A 19193-nucleotide genomic window follows, 5' to 3' on the forward strand; every position below is an offset into this window, starting at 1 on the left:
AGGGAAAGAAGGCATAGATTCTTACTAATAAAATTCAACCTACTGAAACAAGCTGCTTCCTTTTTTCACCCAGCATGGATAAATAAAGGTTGATTAACTCTAAATAGGAAGTGGGCGTTGTGTAGTAGCGCCGTCGGAGCTCAGCGTAGTACTGCTCTGCCATCTCTGTCACACTCATGTGAATGTCTACACACATTCTGGAAAGTTTTTCTTTCATACGATCACTTCCAAGGTCAACGTGCAGGAAAAAAGTCCTTGATACAGAATTAAGTGCTTCTCTGGGCCACTGTAAAAAAAGATAAAAAGATTGCCAGGATAATCTTACGCAAGTTATACATTCAGTGCCTCAAGCATTTTCCATCAGGGTTTTGGTGGTGTTTCTCTCCCCGCCCCACCCCACAAAATGACTGCGATATTAGATGTGCTTTACATTCTAGCAAGGCTGATCGCCGAAGAATTGATGCTTTTGAATTATGGTGCTGGAGGAGACTCTTGAGAGTCCCATGGACTGCAAGAAGATCAAACCTATCCATTCTCAAGGAAATCGGCCCTGAGTGCTCACTAGAAGGACAGATCCTGAAGTTGAGGCTCCAGTACTTTGGCCACCTCATGAGAAGAGAAGACTCCCTAGAAAAGACCCTGATGTTGGGAAAGATGGAGGGCACAAGGAGAAGGGGACGACAGAGGATGAGATGGTTGGACAGTGTTCTCGAAGCTACTAACATGAGTTTGGCCAAACTGCGGGAGGCGGTGAAGGATAGGCGTGCCTGGCGTGCTCTGGTCCATGGGGTCACGAAGAGTCGGACACGACTGAACGACTGAACAACAACAACAACAAAACATTCTAGCAGCTTTGAACAGAGCTGAGGCTGAAAGACTGTGTGGGCGCCAGGAGACAGAGTTGCAAGCTAGCACAACGTGTAAGACAATAGAACAGCACGTTTACTGTTTTCATGACATGAAAATTGAAGTGTGTGCGTTAACTTACCATTTCCATGCTTTTTGGTGCGTGGGTTAATTTCTGTCATGCCTCTTTTAAACCAAGACCTTTTCTATTCTAGAATTTGGATCACATTTCAAACCCTCTACATTCATTTATCTTGTTGCAGCTTTTCAATGGGTAGGTCAGTCAGTCTGATCATTTCCACATTGGCTATAAGGGCTGAGGTTAAATCCCACTAGTGAATTTATGACTGAGAGTTGAGGTTCAAACCAGGGGTTTCCTGATTTGTAGCTCTGTCTCTTAGCCAATAGGCTCAGACTCAGCATTGCAACTTCGACTGGAACTGAATTTTTGCGGAGGTCATTGTTCAAGGAAAACATCTCAATAGAACAAAACGAGCCACTTCAATCAAATATAATAATTATGCATCAGCTGGACTTCTCAACAAAACTGAAATTAGTTACCTGCACAAACCAATCAATAGTGCAGCAATTCACAAGTGATGGAAACATTCGACAGCGTGCTCGAAAAGCATCTCCTACAGGGCTCATGCACAGAACAATATGTAGCTTCTGGCGAACTCGATTAATGAAGAACTGAAATACCTGAGAAGAGGCAGTCATGAATGTTAACTCAAGGATAAGAAGAAAGCATGGCAGTAATTAGGTTGTTAGCACAAATAAAACTGAGGACGCTCATAAACTGTAAAAAGCTGTAGGTTGGGTGACTTTGTGGGCTATTTCCATATCTAACCCATGAGTTTAATCTCTGATACAGGCTGAGAACAGCAGCAACAGGAATAAAGGCCTCTTCAGAGCTGAAAACTACAGATATAAGAATATGTACAGTTATTTAAATATTGTTAATGTCCCCTCCAAAAAAGTTAATATAATGCATATAAAATAATATTTATAATGTGTCCTACCTCATCTCTGTTGCCCTCTGGTATTCCAGCTTCTTTTGCTTTGGGTCGGGTAGCTGCCATAACAAACTCCAGCTCGTCTTTTTCAAACAGATTAGGCACCTCTCCAGAATTCAAAATGTTGTTTATATCTTCTAGAAATTCCTCTACAACAATCTACAGATTTTGTAAATATCGGTTTTGAAGAAAAGGTGATGCAGAGTTAAAAACAGCAACTCCACCATCAGAAAATAAAAGTATCAGCAAATCACTAAAAAAAAAAACCCCAGGTTCAAGTATTATGAGGCAGGGAAGAAGTATACCTTTTTGTCTACTTTCTACAACTTATTTTATATACCTGCTCTTACTCTCTCTCACTTTCCCTAAACTAAAAAGCTCCTGATGCTATAATCCAGGCATGTCCAACAGGTAGATCGTGATCTACTGGTAGATCACTGAACGTCTGTGGTAGATCACTGGCTCCCCCCAAAGAAACTCAGCAACATTGGCTCTACATCTTTGCCCTGTAGCCCCCCCCAAACAAAAAAGCTCAACTTTGACCCAACCCCCCCCCCCCCCCAAAAAAAACATGGGTGGCTTTCCATCCTAAAAAAAAAAAAGCTCAACAACCTCGACCTGATCACTGCCAGCTTTTAACTCTGTGAGTAGATCGCAGTCTCTTGGGAGTTGGCCACCCCTGCCAGGCCAGTGATCATTTTGGTTGGCTTTTTCTGCATCTTTTCCAATTAATATCATCTTCACTTTGCTGGTGGGAGTGCATAGGACCCTGACTAACAAGTCAATCAAAACTGGGCCTGGAATGCAGTGGGTTGAAGTGCAGTGGCAGATCCACCGCTGCATTCAAAGGCCGCCCTGCTAGCTCACACTGAGCTGGGCAGGTTGGGGAAAAGGTTTTTTTTGTGTGTGTGTGCGGCAAAGGGAAGTTATTCAAAATCTGTGATATGATAGTTCTAGACTGGTGAAGTTGGGAGCTCCAAGGACGAGGCCTCTAAGCAGATCAGAGAGGGTTTGTTTGGGCATACAGTGCATTCAAAGATGGCAGTTCTGTGCCTTATTTGGGGCTTTCATGGTAGTTACTGCCTGCTGGAGAACCACCACCAACTTTCCACATGATTGCACAATGTTGGGGCCTGCATTGTGGATTTTCACATCCGTTTCCATATATCCCGTAATTTTTCTATAACCAAGCCTGTTTCCCATTTGAGCTGCTACTGAACTTTTGACTTAAATGGTACCCAGAGTTACTCAAATCTGGGTAGTCCCTGCAGTGAGCTTTTCAAAGCCTGAACAATCTCTCAAGGTGCCATATCTAATTAACAACCACTTTGTGATATCTATCACCTGTAAATATTGAAGGAAGGAAACCTGACCTAATTTAGTGCTGCCAGTCCCATGCTGTGGAATGCTCTTAGACCAGCAGAGATTTAGCAGGCATTTCATGAAGAGCATCTAAGGCCAACAGGCCCATGCAGCAATTTAAACTTTCTTGATTAGCAAGTCATTTTTATGGGTTTTTTTCCTGTAGTTTTATTACTATGCTGTCAAACAGGGCAATCCTATTCACATGTACTCAGAACTAAGTCCTATTGTGGAATTCAACATCACACTTCTACAAGTGTTCTGTCTGAGCAATCATATCAGTTTGCCAGATGGCATGATTCCCCCCCCCCTTCCTTCCTTCCTTCCCTCACACACACATTGCTCTAGGGGTTCTCCTGACTTGCTGAGCCAATTTAGTGGGGTTGCAGGGGGAGGAGAGGTGGGAAGCCCCATTGCACCCGTGGAAGCTGTCACACAGGGCTTCTGCTGATGGGCTTGTTAGGTGACTCCTGCCCACAAAACCTTAATCCCACATCCTTCCAACACCCAGAACTAAGGGTGAAAATCCCCTTAATTACTATGCAGCAGTCACTGATCATTTAACTAGCCAACCTCCTTTCTGGCTCCTGCTGCTCATCTAAGGCTGTGATGAACTCACAAGGCAGCTTAGAGAATAAAGAAATAAGAGTCAGAAAAAAACTAATAAACATAATAAAATTGCATTAAAACATTTTAGCAATCAAAAATGTTGTAAAGCATCTTAATAAAAAGATTCATATATCTTCCTTTAAAATGTTTCCTATTTCTATGAGTTATTTGACCTTTAGTTATTTTATGAAGCTTATTATTCCCTTTCTGAATCATTTTGGTTGTATAAACAACACTGTATAAATCAGGTAGCATTTTATTACCCAGATAAGATTTTAGCAGCAAGCACAAAGTGAATTTGATTTTTATTTCAGCTGTTCATACCTGTGTGTCTGTGAAAAGGAAAACCATATCTTTGTCTTCCACCCCTGCCATTTTATATAGCTTCCTAAGGTCTTCATGAAAAGTGTCATAATTATAACCACGGCTTAGTTCTATTTGAAAGCATTTGTAGCCACATATGTGAGAGGCGAGTCTAGTTAGAGACTGCTTGCCCGTGCCTCCAACTCCAACAAGAAGGGCATTTCCTCTTTCCTGGCGAATCATTCGAGCAATTCTGTGGGGGAAATTGAACATAATTTTGAAATTGTTAACATTCATAACAATTCATAACATTCACTCCAGATTTGTGAAGGGTTTACTAAAGCAGCACAGCAGTGTAAAAGGTTTCTTTCATTCTGGAAATCCACATTCATGCCTACGAAAAGGAGGGCCTCCAGCAATAAAGAGTTTTCCCTTTGCCATTCTGAACTTAAGCAATGGGCTCATTATACTCAGTCACACAGACATTTCTATCTATGTTTTAGAGACCCAAACTACATACGTACTTCATGCCCACCGGGACAATTCCCAGATCTACACACTAAACCAGAACTCCTTGCTCAGGAGAAGCCCATTGTGCAGGTACCTCTCCAGCCCAAGGAGGTCGCAATGCCCTTCTCTTGAAAACTCCAGCACAGAAGTCATTGTATGACCACTTCTTCTCCTGCTGCATTGCAGCCAATGACTCCGAAAGCAGACTGCACCCTTTCAGATGAACAGGCTCCTTTTATGGAAGGCAAAGTTAGCAACTATTTAAGGCTCGGTTTTAGCCTGCCACTGAAATATCACCTGAGGTCTGCTCTTATGAAGTCCCCAGCCTAAGCCCTTTGTGGAGCTGTCCAGGGTGCCACTGAAACCTTCCCCTGACTTGGCTTGCCACTGCTGAAGCACAAACCTCATTACAGCCAACCACACCCTGGGCCCTCCCAATCCCTCTCAGTATCAAGAAAGTATAACAAGAGAATAGAAACAGAACCTATTCAGCTGACGCTGACACAAAACCCCACATGTACACTATAAAAATATAAGTTTCAGCACACCACTCCTCCTCTCCCCAGCTCTTCTTCCCCAACCATATACTGTACTCAACACTAATGTCTCAAAACAAATGTAACTGATCTGTAGAAAAGACTTTACAACTTGAAATAAGAGGCATTGCACGTACTTTTGTGAACCAAGAAAATCTTCAATAAAAACTGTTTTTAAAAATAAAGCAAGGAACTTATTTACATAAATGTACTATACACTTTATATGGGCATGCTGTCATTAGTTTATTAATATAGTATTAACTCATTTATATTATTAATATTTGGTTAATGGCAGTGTAATTATTTACCTTGAAACATGCTCTATAGCATCTTGGAAGAATACCAGTTTGGTTTCCTTAGAGTTTATTATATTATAATCATCCAGATAGTCTTGCAGAACCCCCATAATCTTTTCTAGGTCAGTTAGCTCTTCATAAAGGCGTTCAGCTTTCTCAACTCCAATCTAAAATGAACATATAAGGAAAATAAGATTGTGATCAAAACGAATGGAAATATAATGCTACCTACCCCAGCAAATGCAGACTGAAAAAAAGCATAGCTTAATGGTGATAGGAGTGAGTCAAAGTCAATAGAAATGTGAGCCAATTAATTATGTGAAATTTTTGCAGACTCTTGGGAAATCATTACTTCTTATGCTGGCCATATGTGTGAATATTACAAATTAGGGAGACAATCCTTTCCTCCGTGAGTTCATCAGCTCATGTGAGAGATCCCAATCAGCCATGCCTAGGAACACCAGATCACATCAGCTATTTGTTTAATTGAACCATTCCATTCCTTCCTAGATCAGTTACAGGTGGGTAGCCGTGTTGGTCTGCCATAGTCGAAACAAAATAGAAAATTCTTTTCAGTAGCACCTTAGAGACCAACTGCGTTTGTTCTTGGTATGAGCTTTCGTGTGCATGCACACTTCTTCAGATACACTGAAACAGAAGTCACCAGATCCTTAAATATAGTGAGGGAGTGGGGAGGGGTATTACTCAGAAGGGTGGTGGGAATGGGTGATCAGCTGATAGGTGTGGAAAACCTGTTGACACTGTTAACGACTGCAATTAGTCTTGCAGGGAAAGGCAAGGGGTGAGATGGCTAAAGATAGCTTTGTTATGTATAATGAGATAAGATATGTACAATTTTTCTGGCAAAGGGTGTTTAAGGAGATAACAGAAATCACTGGGTTAAAGCTGACCCAAAGTCCAAACCTTCCTAACAATACTATTCTAGTCACTATGGATGTGGAATCTCTGTATACCAACATCCCACACAACGATGGTTTACAAGCTATAAGGAACACCATTTCAGATAAAACCACAGCGGACTTTGCTACGAAACGCTGTCATTTTGTCCTTACCCACAACAACTTCAAATTTGGTGAGGATCTGTTCCTTCAGATCAGCGGCACAGCAATGGGCACCCGCATGGCCCCACAGTATGCCAACATCTTCATGGCAGATTTAGAACAACGTTTCCTAAACTCCTACCCACTCAAACCTCTCTTGTACCTGCGTTACATTGACAATATTTTTATTATCTGGACACATGGTCAACAGACCCTGGACACCTTCCACAAGACATTCAATGACTTTCACCCCACGATCAACCTAACAATGATCCAATCTATGCAAGAAATACACTTTTTGGACACTACTATAAAAATACAGGATGGACACACAGACACCACCTTATACCGTAAACCAACTGACCGACAAACATATCTACATGCTTCTAGCTACCATCCCAAACATACCAAACAATCCATTGTATATAGCCAGGCCCTACGTTACAGCCGCATCTGTTCCAACTCTACAGACAGAGACTCTCACCTAAGAGATCTACAGCAAACATTTTTAGAACTAAAATATCCACCTGATGAAGTTAAACAACAGATCAACAGAGCCAGACTGATACCCAGAGAGAACTTGCTGCAAGACAGACACCAAAAATAAAATAACAGAACACCACTAGTAATCACATACAGCTCCCAAGTTAAAACAGTACAACGCATCATCAGAGATCTACAACCTCTCCTAGACAATGACAGTTCTCTTTCTCAAGCTCTGGGAGGAAGACCCTTCATCGCCTACAAACAGCCACCCAATCTCAAACAGCTCCTCACCCACAATAATACAACAACAGGACTCAACATGGACACTGGTACCAGAGCCTGCAATAAACCCAGATGCCAACTTTGCTGCCACATAAACCTGGACAACACCATTACTGGTCCCAACAACATCAAACATACCATCTCAGGACTATTTAATTGCTCATCTTCCAACATTGTGTATGCAATCAAATGCCAACAGTGCCCTTCATATTGGACAAACAGGCCAAACCCTACGCCAAAGGATAAATGGACATAAATCTGATATCAGGAATCACAAGACAGAGAAACCAGTAGGAGAACACTTCAATCTCCCAGGACATTCTATAAAATATCTCAAAGTAGCTGTCTTAATACAAAGAAATTTCAGAAATAGACTGGAAAGAGAAGTGGCTGAATTGCAACTAATCACCAAACTTAAAACCATGGAGAAACCTGGTTTGAACAAAGACATTGGATTCTTATCTCATTATACATAACAAAGCTATCTTTAACCATCTCACCCCTTGCCTTTCCCTGCAAGACTAATTGCAGTCATTAACAGTCGTCAACAGGTTTTCCACACCTATCAGCTGATCACCCATTCCCACCACCCTTCTGAGTAATACCCCTCCCCACTCCCTCACTATATTTAAGGATCTGGTGACTTCTGTTTCAGTGTATCTGAAGAAGTGTGCATGCACACAAAAGCTCATACCAAGAACAAACTCAGTTGGTCTCTAAGGTGCTACTGGAAAGAATTTCCTATTTTGTTTCAAAAGTCCAAAGGTAGCATTATTCTCAATTTATGGTGGGGTGGAAGGTTCACAGCCTATGAAGGACTTGCTCACAAATTTATTGACAGCTGCACAAGTTATTATAGCTAGGAAGTGGAAGGGGCAAGCAGAATATAAAATGGAAGAATGGTATAAAGAGGTGAGGGATATAGCTATTAATGATAAATTAGCATGTGCTATTAAGGTAAGATAGGGAACATGCAGGAGAAATGATTTTGAGGACACATGAAAGGTGTTTGTAGGATTTGTACTGTTAAAATGGAAAGGAGTCAAACCATCGCAAGAGGTGTTGAAATTTTGGAAGGCTGGATAGTTAGAATGGAAAGGTTCTTGGGGGTGGGGTGCACATTTTAATTGTAATTTATTTACTATTATTACCTTGTTTAAAAAATAAAAATATAAGAAATCGACACTATCTATCCATTCATATTATTTATCATCCTTTCTACAATTTATGATTGAAATCACTTGCCACTGAGCAGTTTTCTTTCATTAAACCTCAGTTGGAGGAAATACAGTTTCATGAACATGAACCATATTTATGTAGGTAAATATCTGGCAATTAGATGTACTGAGGTTTATCTCTCAAGACTGCAGATTCCAATGCTCTAGGAAAGATTCCAATGCAAAGGAGCAAGAAAACCCCAACATGTTCCTTCCTTATGCCTGTGCCACTGCCATCTGGTGACCAGCTGTTTGCTTTCTGCATTGATTTGATCTGTCAGCTCTGAAGTTGGTTCAAAACCTATTGCTGAATGTGACAGCTCCTTTTAATTTAATGGACATTTCACATCTGAGAAAACTCCATCTCCATAGTACAGGCAACACTCAAGTGACTAATGTTTCTTATGAAAATTATCAGGCAGTCCTAGCAGCCTCCACTATTTATTTATGAGTGATATCTCAGCCCCAAGACTGCTGCTGGAGGTCTAGGAATGAGGCCAGCTGAGTCGTCTGTGGCCAGCAGCAGACACACTCACTCCAGAAGCTGACAGAAGAAAAGGACTATTCAAATAAATATCAGATGTCAAGCTGGCCGGCTATTTTTTCCACTTTACTCAGTTAACTGATGGCAACGTTCTTGGTGCTGCTCACATTCAACAATTATTTGCAAGCTCTATCCAAGGCCTAATAATACTAGGTTTTTTTAATTGTTATATAAAAAGATGTTATTGTTGGCATCCATCTGTCTCAAGAGACAATGGAGTGCGCCTCCAGGGATGAAGTAAAACCATTGCAACACTGAAGTGACCTCCCCAGGGTGCAAGCCTGGGCAGGATGTATAGAGGCCTGGGCTGCCCAGATGACAAGACCCCCCCCCCTTGACTTCGCTGATATAGCCCAAAGGAAAGCAGAGCAATATGTTTGGCACCAGCCTGGCTGCAGGAGTTGCTGGAAGGAGGTGTACAAGGCGCCATCCAACTGTCTTAGTGACTTCACTCCAGATTTGTGTAGGGTTTACTTCTTACAATTTTCTCCTCCCAAAGATTTCCCGCAAGTGGAGGAAATGCTTCATGTGCATCCAGGATGGGGAAAAAATATTTTAATTCTTAGCAGTTTTTTTATCATATTGCAATATAATTTTTTTACTTTTATCAATCTGGAATAAGAACCGCACTAAATCTCACCCTAAAAATACCACCTAAATTCACAGTGTTAAGGCATCATTCTATCCAGTTCTATTTTCTACGGATTCCTCACCTTTATGTAGTCACCAAATAAGATTGGTTTAGACACAAATGAGTCTGGATCAACAGAGACTCCAAAGTATTTGCCTACAATGTAAAACAGGTGGGTTAAATTAATGTTAGTTGTGCAAGCATGGAGTATGCAGATTAAATATAATATATACTAGTAAAGTAAGTATCCTTACTGGCCATGTCAGATAACATGGAATAAAAATATTGTTTATCTTCGTTACAGATGAGACGGTCATGGAAAACTCTTTGGCTCTCGTGACAGAACAGCCTGAATATCTGTGCCTGGTCTCGAACTGACATGGGGCTGCATTGCAACATGCCTTCAACAGAAAAATACATTAAAATGTATAATATATGTAATAAACTAGAATAAATCCTTTCTACGCAAATTTAAAATCAATACTTAAACATGCTTGAAGAAGATTTGTTGGGTTTTAAAACTGTTAGTGACAGCTTCTGGTGTCCAATTAACACACACGTGTTCATAATTTATTGGTTGCAGCATCAAACTGCAGCTTGGTTGTTTCCAGGAGTCACCCTAAATTAATCACCACAACAGAACATCAAATTGTTGCAGGGGGGAGTGTAGGGGTGTTGGAGAATTCTGATGAAAACAGAAAAGGGAGTGTAAATTGCCAATATCTGCTCATTAGTCCCCTCTCCTATAAGGTAAAATAAAAAGGGTAATACTCCCTAAAATCTTGATTTTGTTCTTGGAGGTATGGGATATCAGTGGGGGGGGGGTATCACCAAAGATACTTGAAGATTTGTAAAATCTGCTTATAAACTTTGCATGAAATGGGAAAAAACCCAAGAGTTATTGGAGGGGGGTTGCTAAAAATAATTAAGAAATTGACTATCCTTCTCATCCATAAAAGGATATTTCAAGGCAGCAACATTAATGTATTTAAAAGCCTGGTTTCAGTCTGCTGAGTAAGATATTTAAAATCATTATACAGAGAGACATTACAATGATCACCTATAAAAATAACTGGGAGAGAGAGCTGGGTTGTCAAATTCCAATAGATGCTTAGAACTGGATTTGGAATAACATCCCCAGGCAGAAAGTCAGCACAAATTTGAAAGATAATTTTTGCAAATTCTCCAATAGTATTTAACCCCTACAAGTTTTAACCACATTTATAGTTATGTTTGTAAGACATGTTGGAGATGACAGACAATAAATGTAGATAAGGCCCATATTTTCCAGTTTTGTCTGAGATTAAGGAGTTTTTGGGTAGAAATAATAAATGAGATTGAATTTTTAACAGGTTATATTTAAGCTCTTGTAAGACCCTGTGATTGTACTCAGTGTGATCTGAAGATATAGAACTGTATTGCATCTTTTAACTGCTGGAATGTTGATCTCTGCAAAGTTAAAGAAAATAAGAACTCCAACAGCTGAATAATAGATTATGAAATTATGGGAAATGGTATGCACGGTCAAACTAACTAATATGGAAAGGGTTAGAGAGGGATGACAATATTGGCATAGTATGCTTATTATGTACTGGAGTAAAAAGCTCAATATAATGCACAACCCTATGCACTTACTTTGTTGTAATACAAGTTATTCTGTTCTGTTTTAAAGTATGTGATGTACATTATGCACAATTATGATAAACAAAATAACCTTTTGATTTTAAAAAAGGAAAGAAGAGAAAGCATGTGGTGTTGAGTCAACAGCACAGCTTTACTTTTACAATTTTACTTTTACACAGTATTGCATTGGGTGTATTCTTCTATTTCAGTACAAGTCTATACTACTACTACTAACTTTTCTCTATTCTCTTGAAATGAACTTTCATTGTTCAAAAATTCACAGTAACTCTAGAGGAACGCAATGTACTTCTTTTTCACAGCAATATGCCAAGAATAAAGTTATTTAAAAGTAAAACATAGCATGCTAACATTAGACAGTACAGAAAAATTACTAGGGAAAATAATTATTGACAATGTGAGCACAAAACTGGTACAGAGAATGTGCCAAGTGGAAATACACCTTACCTTGCACACATTTTGACAAATCACGTAAATTAAACACATAATGGGATTTTGCTGGTGTTGGGAGGAGATCAATGCTCATTCTTTGATATATTTCAACAGCAGCCTCCACTATACTTTTTGCACTCTGCCTTACTGTTGTAGAGAAGTCAGCCAAAAATCCTTTTAAAATAGCCTAGTCCGAGGAAAAACAACAAAACAAAACTTAAGCTCAAAATGTAATTAAAGTTTTGTGTTCTCTCTTTTATTCTACTCAAGCCAGCTGTGATTTCAATGTTTTCTTTTAAAAAGTGGAACTACGTCTTTTTATATTAACAGAAAAGCACATCCTGTATTTCTTTCAGGCATCTGCTAGTCCAATTATTGATCTCTTATTGTGTTTGAGTGCCAGCTCACATATTCAGAAAGTTTTCTCCATTCATCCCAGTGAGAAACTTCCATGTGTGCAAACAAATCCATCAACATGAATGGTAAAATGTGAACAAGCAAGACTGCTAATGGATTTATTATGTTAAGGTGCAATTTTCAATGGCAAAGATTTCATGGTGGGCCAGTGGCTCAGTAGGTAAGGCAGGGATATTTGCATTTGGTTTGCTCTGATGCTTTTTAAACAACTTGCTTTAATTTGTGAAGACCCAGAAAAGGGTGATGGCACCAAGCAATATTAGACAGAACTATGCAGACCATTTACCGTGTCAAGCAAATACTGAATATAACAATGTATTTCAGCCTTATTTAGGAGATTCTCTCTCTCAAAAAGAAAGAAAGAAAGCCAGTCTACATCAAAGATAGTCATGGTTAGCTCAGAGTTATGTAGCTACATCAAATATTTTAAAGGCCTTTTCATTATCAGTATCATTTCAGAAGTGGGGGGGGGGGGGAGGGGAGAGACAGATTTTAGCCTGAAGTTCATTGGGGTGATTAATACTTGCTTCAATTTGCATCAGTCCCCACCTTCAGCCCCACACCCATTGGTGTGTCTGTGTGTGAGAAAGAGGGCATTTACTTACTTACTTACAGTTTAATGCCAAAATAGGCTTCTAAGCAGTTTACAAAGTATAAAAAACCAACTGACACAAACAATTACAATATATATATATCCATAATTCAAAAGCTCACTAATACAGGGCTATGACCCTCATGGTCCCTTCCACTTCTTTTTGCTTATCTACCAGAACACTCTTAGATCACTCACAGATCCTCTTAGATTCTCGTAACTTTTTTAGATAGCATGATGACAAAGCCACGAACAAATCACAGGAATATGGACCAGAGGTGGCGTATGATAAGATGGTAGTTCTGAGGGGGGCCCTTGTAAAATATTTGAGGATCTATAATGATACATATCTCACAACCCTGTTGTTGTACCAGTGCTAGAAAACACCATTCTGTGATTTTTATGGTTCGGCCAAGAGAGGCAGATGTGATACGTGATTTGAGGATGGTTATAAAGGTGGGGAAGTCTAGGAGGGAAATTATGGAATTTCAAGAGGATCCATCCTACTGGATACAATGAGGGTGTGCATGGGCACATATATACTGTACATTCTCTCTCCTGCAGCAGCCCCCTTGCTCATCTGGTATCCACAGACTTGGTCTAAAGTGCACTGATATTTAAAGGTATCAGGACTCTGAATTCAGTACCAATCTTCAACAAGGTGCATAAATGCATATCAAAAACTTTCAGCACTTCAGAAAGTAACACATGCTACTAAGAATCTGTATAACTCCAGCATCTCAGAACAGCATGTTATGGCAGACTGTACAGAAGAATCTATTTTTTGTTCTTTGTTACTGTGGGGAAGTTGCTACTGACCTCGAAAATTTGTTTAAGGCTATGCTCAGAGGGTGTTGGAAGACACAGCATCGCGAAATGTCTAATGAAACGTGCTGTAACTGGATTACGTCCACCACCTGGAGGTGCACAAGCTGAACAAATAGTTACATCCTAGGAGGGGGAAAGATCATAGATATTTTGTGTCAAAACATAATACTTTAATCCTATAAAAACTTGTTTCTTACATTCAAACCACAGCTCAAATAACATGCCCAATTCCCTATTCTTATTTTTAATTCAGCATCAAATTGTACTGATGAAATTCTATATACAATAAATATCAAGGCAGGCTAAAATTACTTGTGCTGGCTTGAACCTTAAACCTCGTTCTATGCCCTTCAGCAATCATCAGGTGTAAGGAAATGCTGTGTCTGCGTAAGCTGAAGGGGAAATGAAGCAGGTAGAAAGCAAAACGAATGAATAGAAGTTTAGAGAGGTATAAGGCAGGCATAGGCGAACTCCGGCCCTCCAGATGTTTGGGACTACAATTCCCATCATCCCTGACCACTGGTCCTGTTAGCTAGGGATGACAGGAATTGTAGTCCCAAACATCTGGAAGGCTGGAGTTTGCTTATGCCTGGTATAAGTTATCATGATGGATATGTGTTCCAAAGAAAGGTGGGGAAGCCTTTTTTTGGAACTAAAGGGGGGTATTGTCATAAAAAAGAAATAATAAAATTAAAAACTGAAACGTGTGAGGGAAAGGATGAGCAAGTGAATGCTGGAATGTGAAGCTTGTGCTTTTCCAGAGAACCATGAGAGAAGGACAGAACAACATGTACGCAGGAGCTGTTGCTATAACTGTTGAGGACAGAGGAAGGAGAGAAAGCTAAGAAAGTTGCTATGCCTTGTGATTAAACCAGTGAAAGCCAGCAGAAGGAAGTGCTGCCATATATTGACATAACTGACCCTTTGTTTCCATTTGTTTGGAAGTGTGCCACCCCTCAACTACTTGCTGGTTGAGTTTGTGTCTCACTCTCCTTGCAACGCCTAAGTAAATGTCCTGTTCAACTGACAACTGGTGTCTGGAGCTTACTGGTGCTACAGGCTGAACCCACAGGGCATTGGGGGTATGGAACCTCAATACTTTCCCAGCAGAACAGATGGTACTCAGATTATAGCATTCACTGTCACAACCAGCTGAAGGCAGACTTGCCTGTATTTCCTTCCAAAACAGTTTCTCTCTGTCGTAAAACCCTCCAAAGTCTTGATACTGTCGTAGTAGCTCAATAGGGGGCTGAGAACCGTAACGATCCAATTTAGGCATGTTTAGATCGTCTACAAAAATGACAACTCTTTTTGTCCCTGGTGCTCCTAAACAATAGAAGAGCGGACAAGCCACTGCTGGTAAGTTTTCCCCAAATAACAAATTTAATACACAATAGCACTGAGTTTTTTACACTTCAGAAATTAGCAGGCTTCCAATGCTGTTAAACTGAAATGGACCACTGATTAACCAAAGTTTATTATTTCAGGTCTTTAATTTTCTTAATATTTGCCATAGTCAACTATGGCAAATACTAAGAAAATTAAAGACCTGAATAATGTGGCAGAATGGCTAAAATATTACAGAAGTAAACATAAATTCCAAAATACAGATTGATTGTCCTAATGTTGAAAGCAACATAATCCTTTCTGGATGAATATGCAGTGGTGTGTGAAAAACAATGCAAACAAAATTGACTTGTAAAAATGTTACATGGAAAAAATATGAGAGAGACATTGCACTACCTTTGTAAATCAAGAAAATCTTTAATAAAAAATACTTTTAAAAAAAACAATGCTGATTTTCAATCAGCCTGCATTACATGAAACTTTTTTCCTTTACTGGAACCCCTAGTTTTTATCCAAGTTCTCTTTTAAGCAATTTTTATCCAAAGCCCTACTCAGATCTCAGGTGTGGGTGTTCAGTATATCTGATGTGACTGTGTTCTTAGATAATGCACTTGATTCAGATTTAGCCCTAAGTGAAACAAATTTTATATTATTGTACAATTTATAGTTCCAGTTACAGGTGGGTAGCCGTGTTGGTCTGCCATAGTCAAAACAAAATCGAAAATTCTTTCTAGTAGCACCTTAGAGACCAACTGAGTTTGTTCCTGGTATGAGCTTTCGTGTGCATGCACACTTCTTCAGATACACTGAAACAGAAGTCACCAGATCCTTAAATATAGTGGGGGAGTGGGGAGGGGTATTACTCAGAAGGGTGGTGGGAATGGGTGATAGGCTGATAAGTGTGGAAAACCTGTTGACGACTCTAAACGGCTGCAATTAGTCTTGCAGGGAAAGGCAAGGGGTGAGATGGCTAAAGATGGCTTTGTTATGTATAATGAGATAAGAATCCAATGTCTTTGTTCAAACCAGGTTTCTCCATGGTTTTAAGTTTGGTGATTAGTTGCAATTCAGCCACTTCTCTTTCCAGTCTATTTCTGAAATTTCTTTGTATTAAGACAGCTACTTTGAGATCTTTTATAGAATGTCCTGGGAGATTGAAGTGTTCTCCTACTGGTTTCTCTGTCTTGTGATTCCTGATATCAGATTTATGTCCATTTATCCTTTGGCGTAGGGTTTGGCCTGTTTGTCCAATATAGAGAGCTGAAGGGCACTGTTGGCATTTGATTGCATACACAATGTTGGAAGATGAGCAATTAAATAGTCCTGAGACTATTTAATTGCTCATCTCAGGACTATTTAATTGCTCATCTTCCAACATTGTGTATGCAATCAAATGCCAACAGTGCCCTTCAGCTCTCTATATTGGACAAACAGGCCAAACCCTACGCCAAAGGATAAATGGACATAAATCTGATATCAGGAATCACAAGACAGAGAAACCAGTAGGAGAACACTTCAATCTCCCAGGACATTCTATAAAAGATCTCAAAGTAGCTGTCTTAATACAAAGAAATTTCAGAAATAGACTGGAAAGAGAAGTGGCTGAATTGCAACTAATCACCAAACTTAAAACCATGGAGAAACCTGGTTTGAACAAAGACATTGGATTCTTATCTCATTATACATAACAAAGCCATCTTTAGCCATCTCACCCCTTGCCTTTCCCTGCAAGACTAATTGCAGCCGTTTAGAGTCGTCAACAGGTTTTCCACACTTATCAGCCTATCACCCATTCCCACCACCCTTCTGAGTAATACCCCTCCCCACTCCCCCACTATATTTAAGGATCTGGTGACTTCTGTTTCAGTGTATCTGAAGAAGTGTGCATGCACACGAAAGCTCATACCAGGAACAAACTCAGTTGGTCTCTAAGGTGCTACTAGAAAGAATTTTCGATTTTGTTTTTACAATTTATAGGAGGAAGATATATGTATCAGTGGCAGGGAATGGGGTAGTATGCACAGGAAGGAGCAAAAGAGGATGAATGAAACATGTCCCAAAAACTTCAGGTCAAAATATTGTTTTACTTTTCATTAGAGTATGTGAAAATGTGTTGCATTTCCCAAATGTCAATGCTGCCCTCCTGTGTTAAACTGAATGGAGTACATCAGTTTATAGCCTACATCAGCTGCAGGGAAGCTCTGGCTCTCCAGATGTTGCTGAACTAAAATTTCCATAATCCCGGAATATATTCCATGCTTAATGGGAGTTATAGTTCAGCAATATCAGGAAGGTCAAAGATTCCTCATCCCAGGCCTACATTTAATTAAAACCAACAGCTTTAAAACAAAGGAACTCTGAATCTTCTTTCTTCCTGCTGCTTCCAGGTGTAATTATTTAGCTTTATCTCTGGGAGAATTCCTCTCCATAATTCTGTAGGAAAACCATAGGTAATTTGGGAAAATTTACTTTGCACTAACCTCATGTGGAGTGTTGTTGAAATCAGTAAAAAGAATGAAGCGTTGATAACAAGAAATACAGCCAACACAATTCAGGAAACAAAATATATTAAACTTCTTTACCTAAAATATTTTTCCTTTTCTTTTCTAATTTGGATTCAATAATCTCCTGTGTCCTTATAGATGAAGTCTGAGCAGAGAAATTTAGGTAAACAGGAACATAACCAGCTTCCTCTTGTATTCGGTTTAGCAGTGCCCTTGCAACTACAGACTTCAAATGACAAAAAAGGTACAGCAAGCAACAATGCATTATATGCACACAAAAATCATTGCAGTTATATTCGGAAATTTTATTAGCTCCTCATAACGAGTCGAATTCTCCACTGGACTATACACAGAGAAATCTAGATTTGTTTTACAGAAGTTGAGAGGTTGTTCCCTGAACAAGTATTTTGAATTTATGCCACGGAAATTTAGCACTATCAAGTTGCTAAGTCAGCTAGCTTGATGAGCGTGATGTGAAAACATTTTCCAAAACATTAATCAAACTTGTTAAATAGCAAATTGTTTACAATGCATCATTTTGTTTTGGAACCTATTTTTCCACTTTTACCCTCATCATTAGATTAGAAGATAATTAGAACATTACAAAAGTAATTTATCCAGTGCTTCTTCCTACAACATTGTCTACCTGTTCTCCACTCTCTCAGGAATCTCTATAGACTTAATTAAAACAGTTCTTTAACGAATGTCCCCTAAAATTACTAATTAATATTTTTTTGGATTTATATAAATGATTCAACTATTTTGTTATGCAGCCAAAAGAAATCTCACCTTGCCAACCCCAGTTATCCCTGTGAACAACACAGAATGTCTGACAGCTAGCAATTTTTCCATAAGAAAGCCATAGCGCACAGTGTCGGTGGTAGGAACAAGCATTTCAAAAAATGGTACAGTGTGATTGTATTTAAATGTAGGTATAATTCGCTCCCAAGGATCCAGTCGCTTTGTCTCAAAATCAATGAAAAGACTCCACAAATCACCAGAAGTTGGAAGCTAGAAAGAAGAAATAATCTTGTCAAGAACTGGGAAGAAGGATTGGAATACATGGCAAATAGGACGACTGGTCTTACCTGAAGCATACATTTGATAGGTATCAAATTGGGGAAACAGTTCTCTTTGTACAGGCATATAAGGGTTTTGAATTATTCTGTCACATACCTGTACATGCATAACCTGTTCCGAATCTCTCCCTGTTCTAGACCAATACATTGTGGACTACTCTTCCTTCAAGACAGGAGCCGACAATTATTAGTTTTGGATGACAGATAGAAGCAGGGGTTGATGGAAGGTGTTATATATAAAACTGGATTCTGAATTTTAGAAATTTTAATATTTTAACGACTGTTTTCATGACTGCTTTACCAGCCGTATTTCCTCTCCAACCACTGTATAATAAAGGGCAAGACAGAAACTTTACAAATAAACAAATTCTTGGACATCTTCCCACAATCATGAAGACCAGAGCTTTGTTTTGAAGTGAAAGTCCTCCATGTTAGAGCCCAAACTGCAGATTGTGAATTGCAATAGAAGCTATTGCTGCTAGTTGCATTTAATTGTTGCTTACTGCATAAAATGCCTCAAAGTTTCACCACAAAGATATTAAAACATAATCGACACAAAGAGCTCATCCTTCAATAAAATAAAAAGGACAAATCCTACCCCAACCTGCTAAAAGATGAACACAGGCTAGGTTATCATCATAATATATGGCCCC

General features: G+C 39.4%; 1 protein-coding gene across 1 annotated transcript in view; it reads right to left on the minus strand.

Moving 5' to 3' along the window:
• The window catches only part of DNAH6 (dynein axonemal heavy chain 6), a 118172-nt gene that overhangs the window by 55866 nt on the left and 43113 nt on the right, over positions 1-19193 (minus strand). Inside the window, exons 36-47 of the mRNA XM_033172943.1 lie at positions 18251-18472; positions 17540-17687; positions 14779-14936; positions 13602-13733; positions 11789-11960; positions 9955-10101; positions 9783-9856; positions 5492-5646; positions 4158-4389; positions 1869-2021; positions 1408-1548; positions 44-286 (exon numbers count right to left, since the gene is read on the minus strand). Coding sequence (XP_033028834.1) covers positions 44-286; positions 1408-1548; positions 1869-2021; positions 4158-4389; positions 5492-5646; positions 9783-9856; positions 9955-10101; positions 11789-11960; positions 13602-13733; positions 14779-14936; positions 17540-17687; positions 18251-18472 — 1977 coding nt within the window. The remainder of the gene's footprint in view (positions 1-43; positions 287-1407; positions 1549-1868; positions 2022-4157; positions 4390-5491; positions 5647-9782; positions 9857-9954; positions 10102-11788; positions 11961-13601; positions 13734-14778; positions 14937-17539; positions 17688-18250; positions 18473-19193) is intronic.

This window comes from Lacerta agilis, chromosome 16 (genome assembly GCF_009819535.1).
Source record: "Lacerta agilis isolate rLacAgi1 chromosome 16, rLacAgi1.pri, whole genome shotgun sequence".
NCBI classification, from domain to species: domain Eukaryota; kingdom Metazoa; phylum Chordata; class Lepidosauria; order Squamata; family Lacertidae; genus Lacerta; species Lacerta agilis.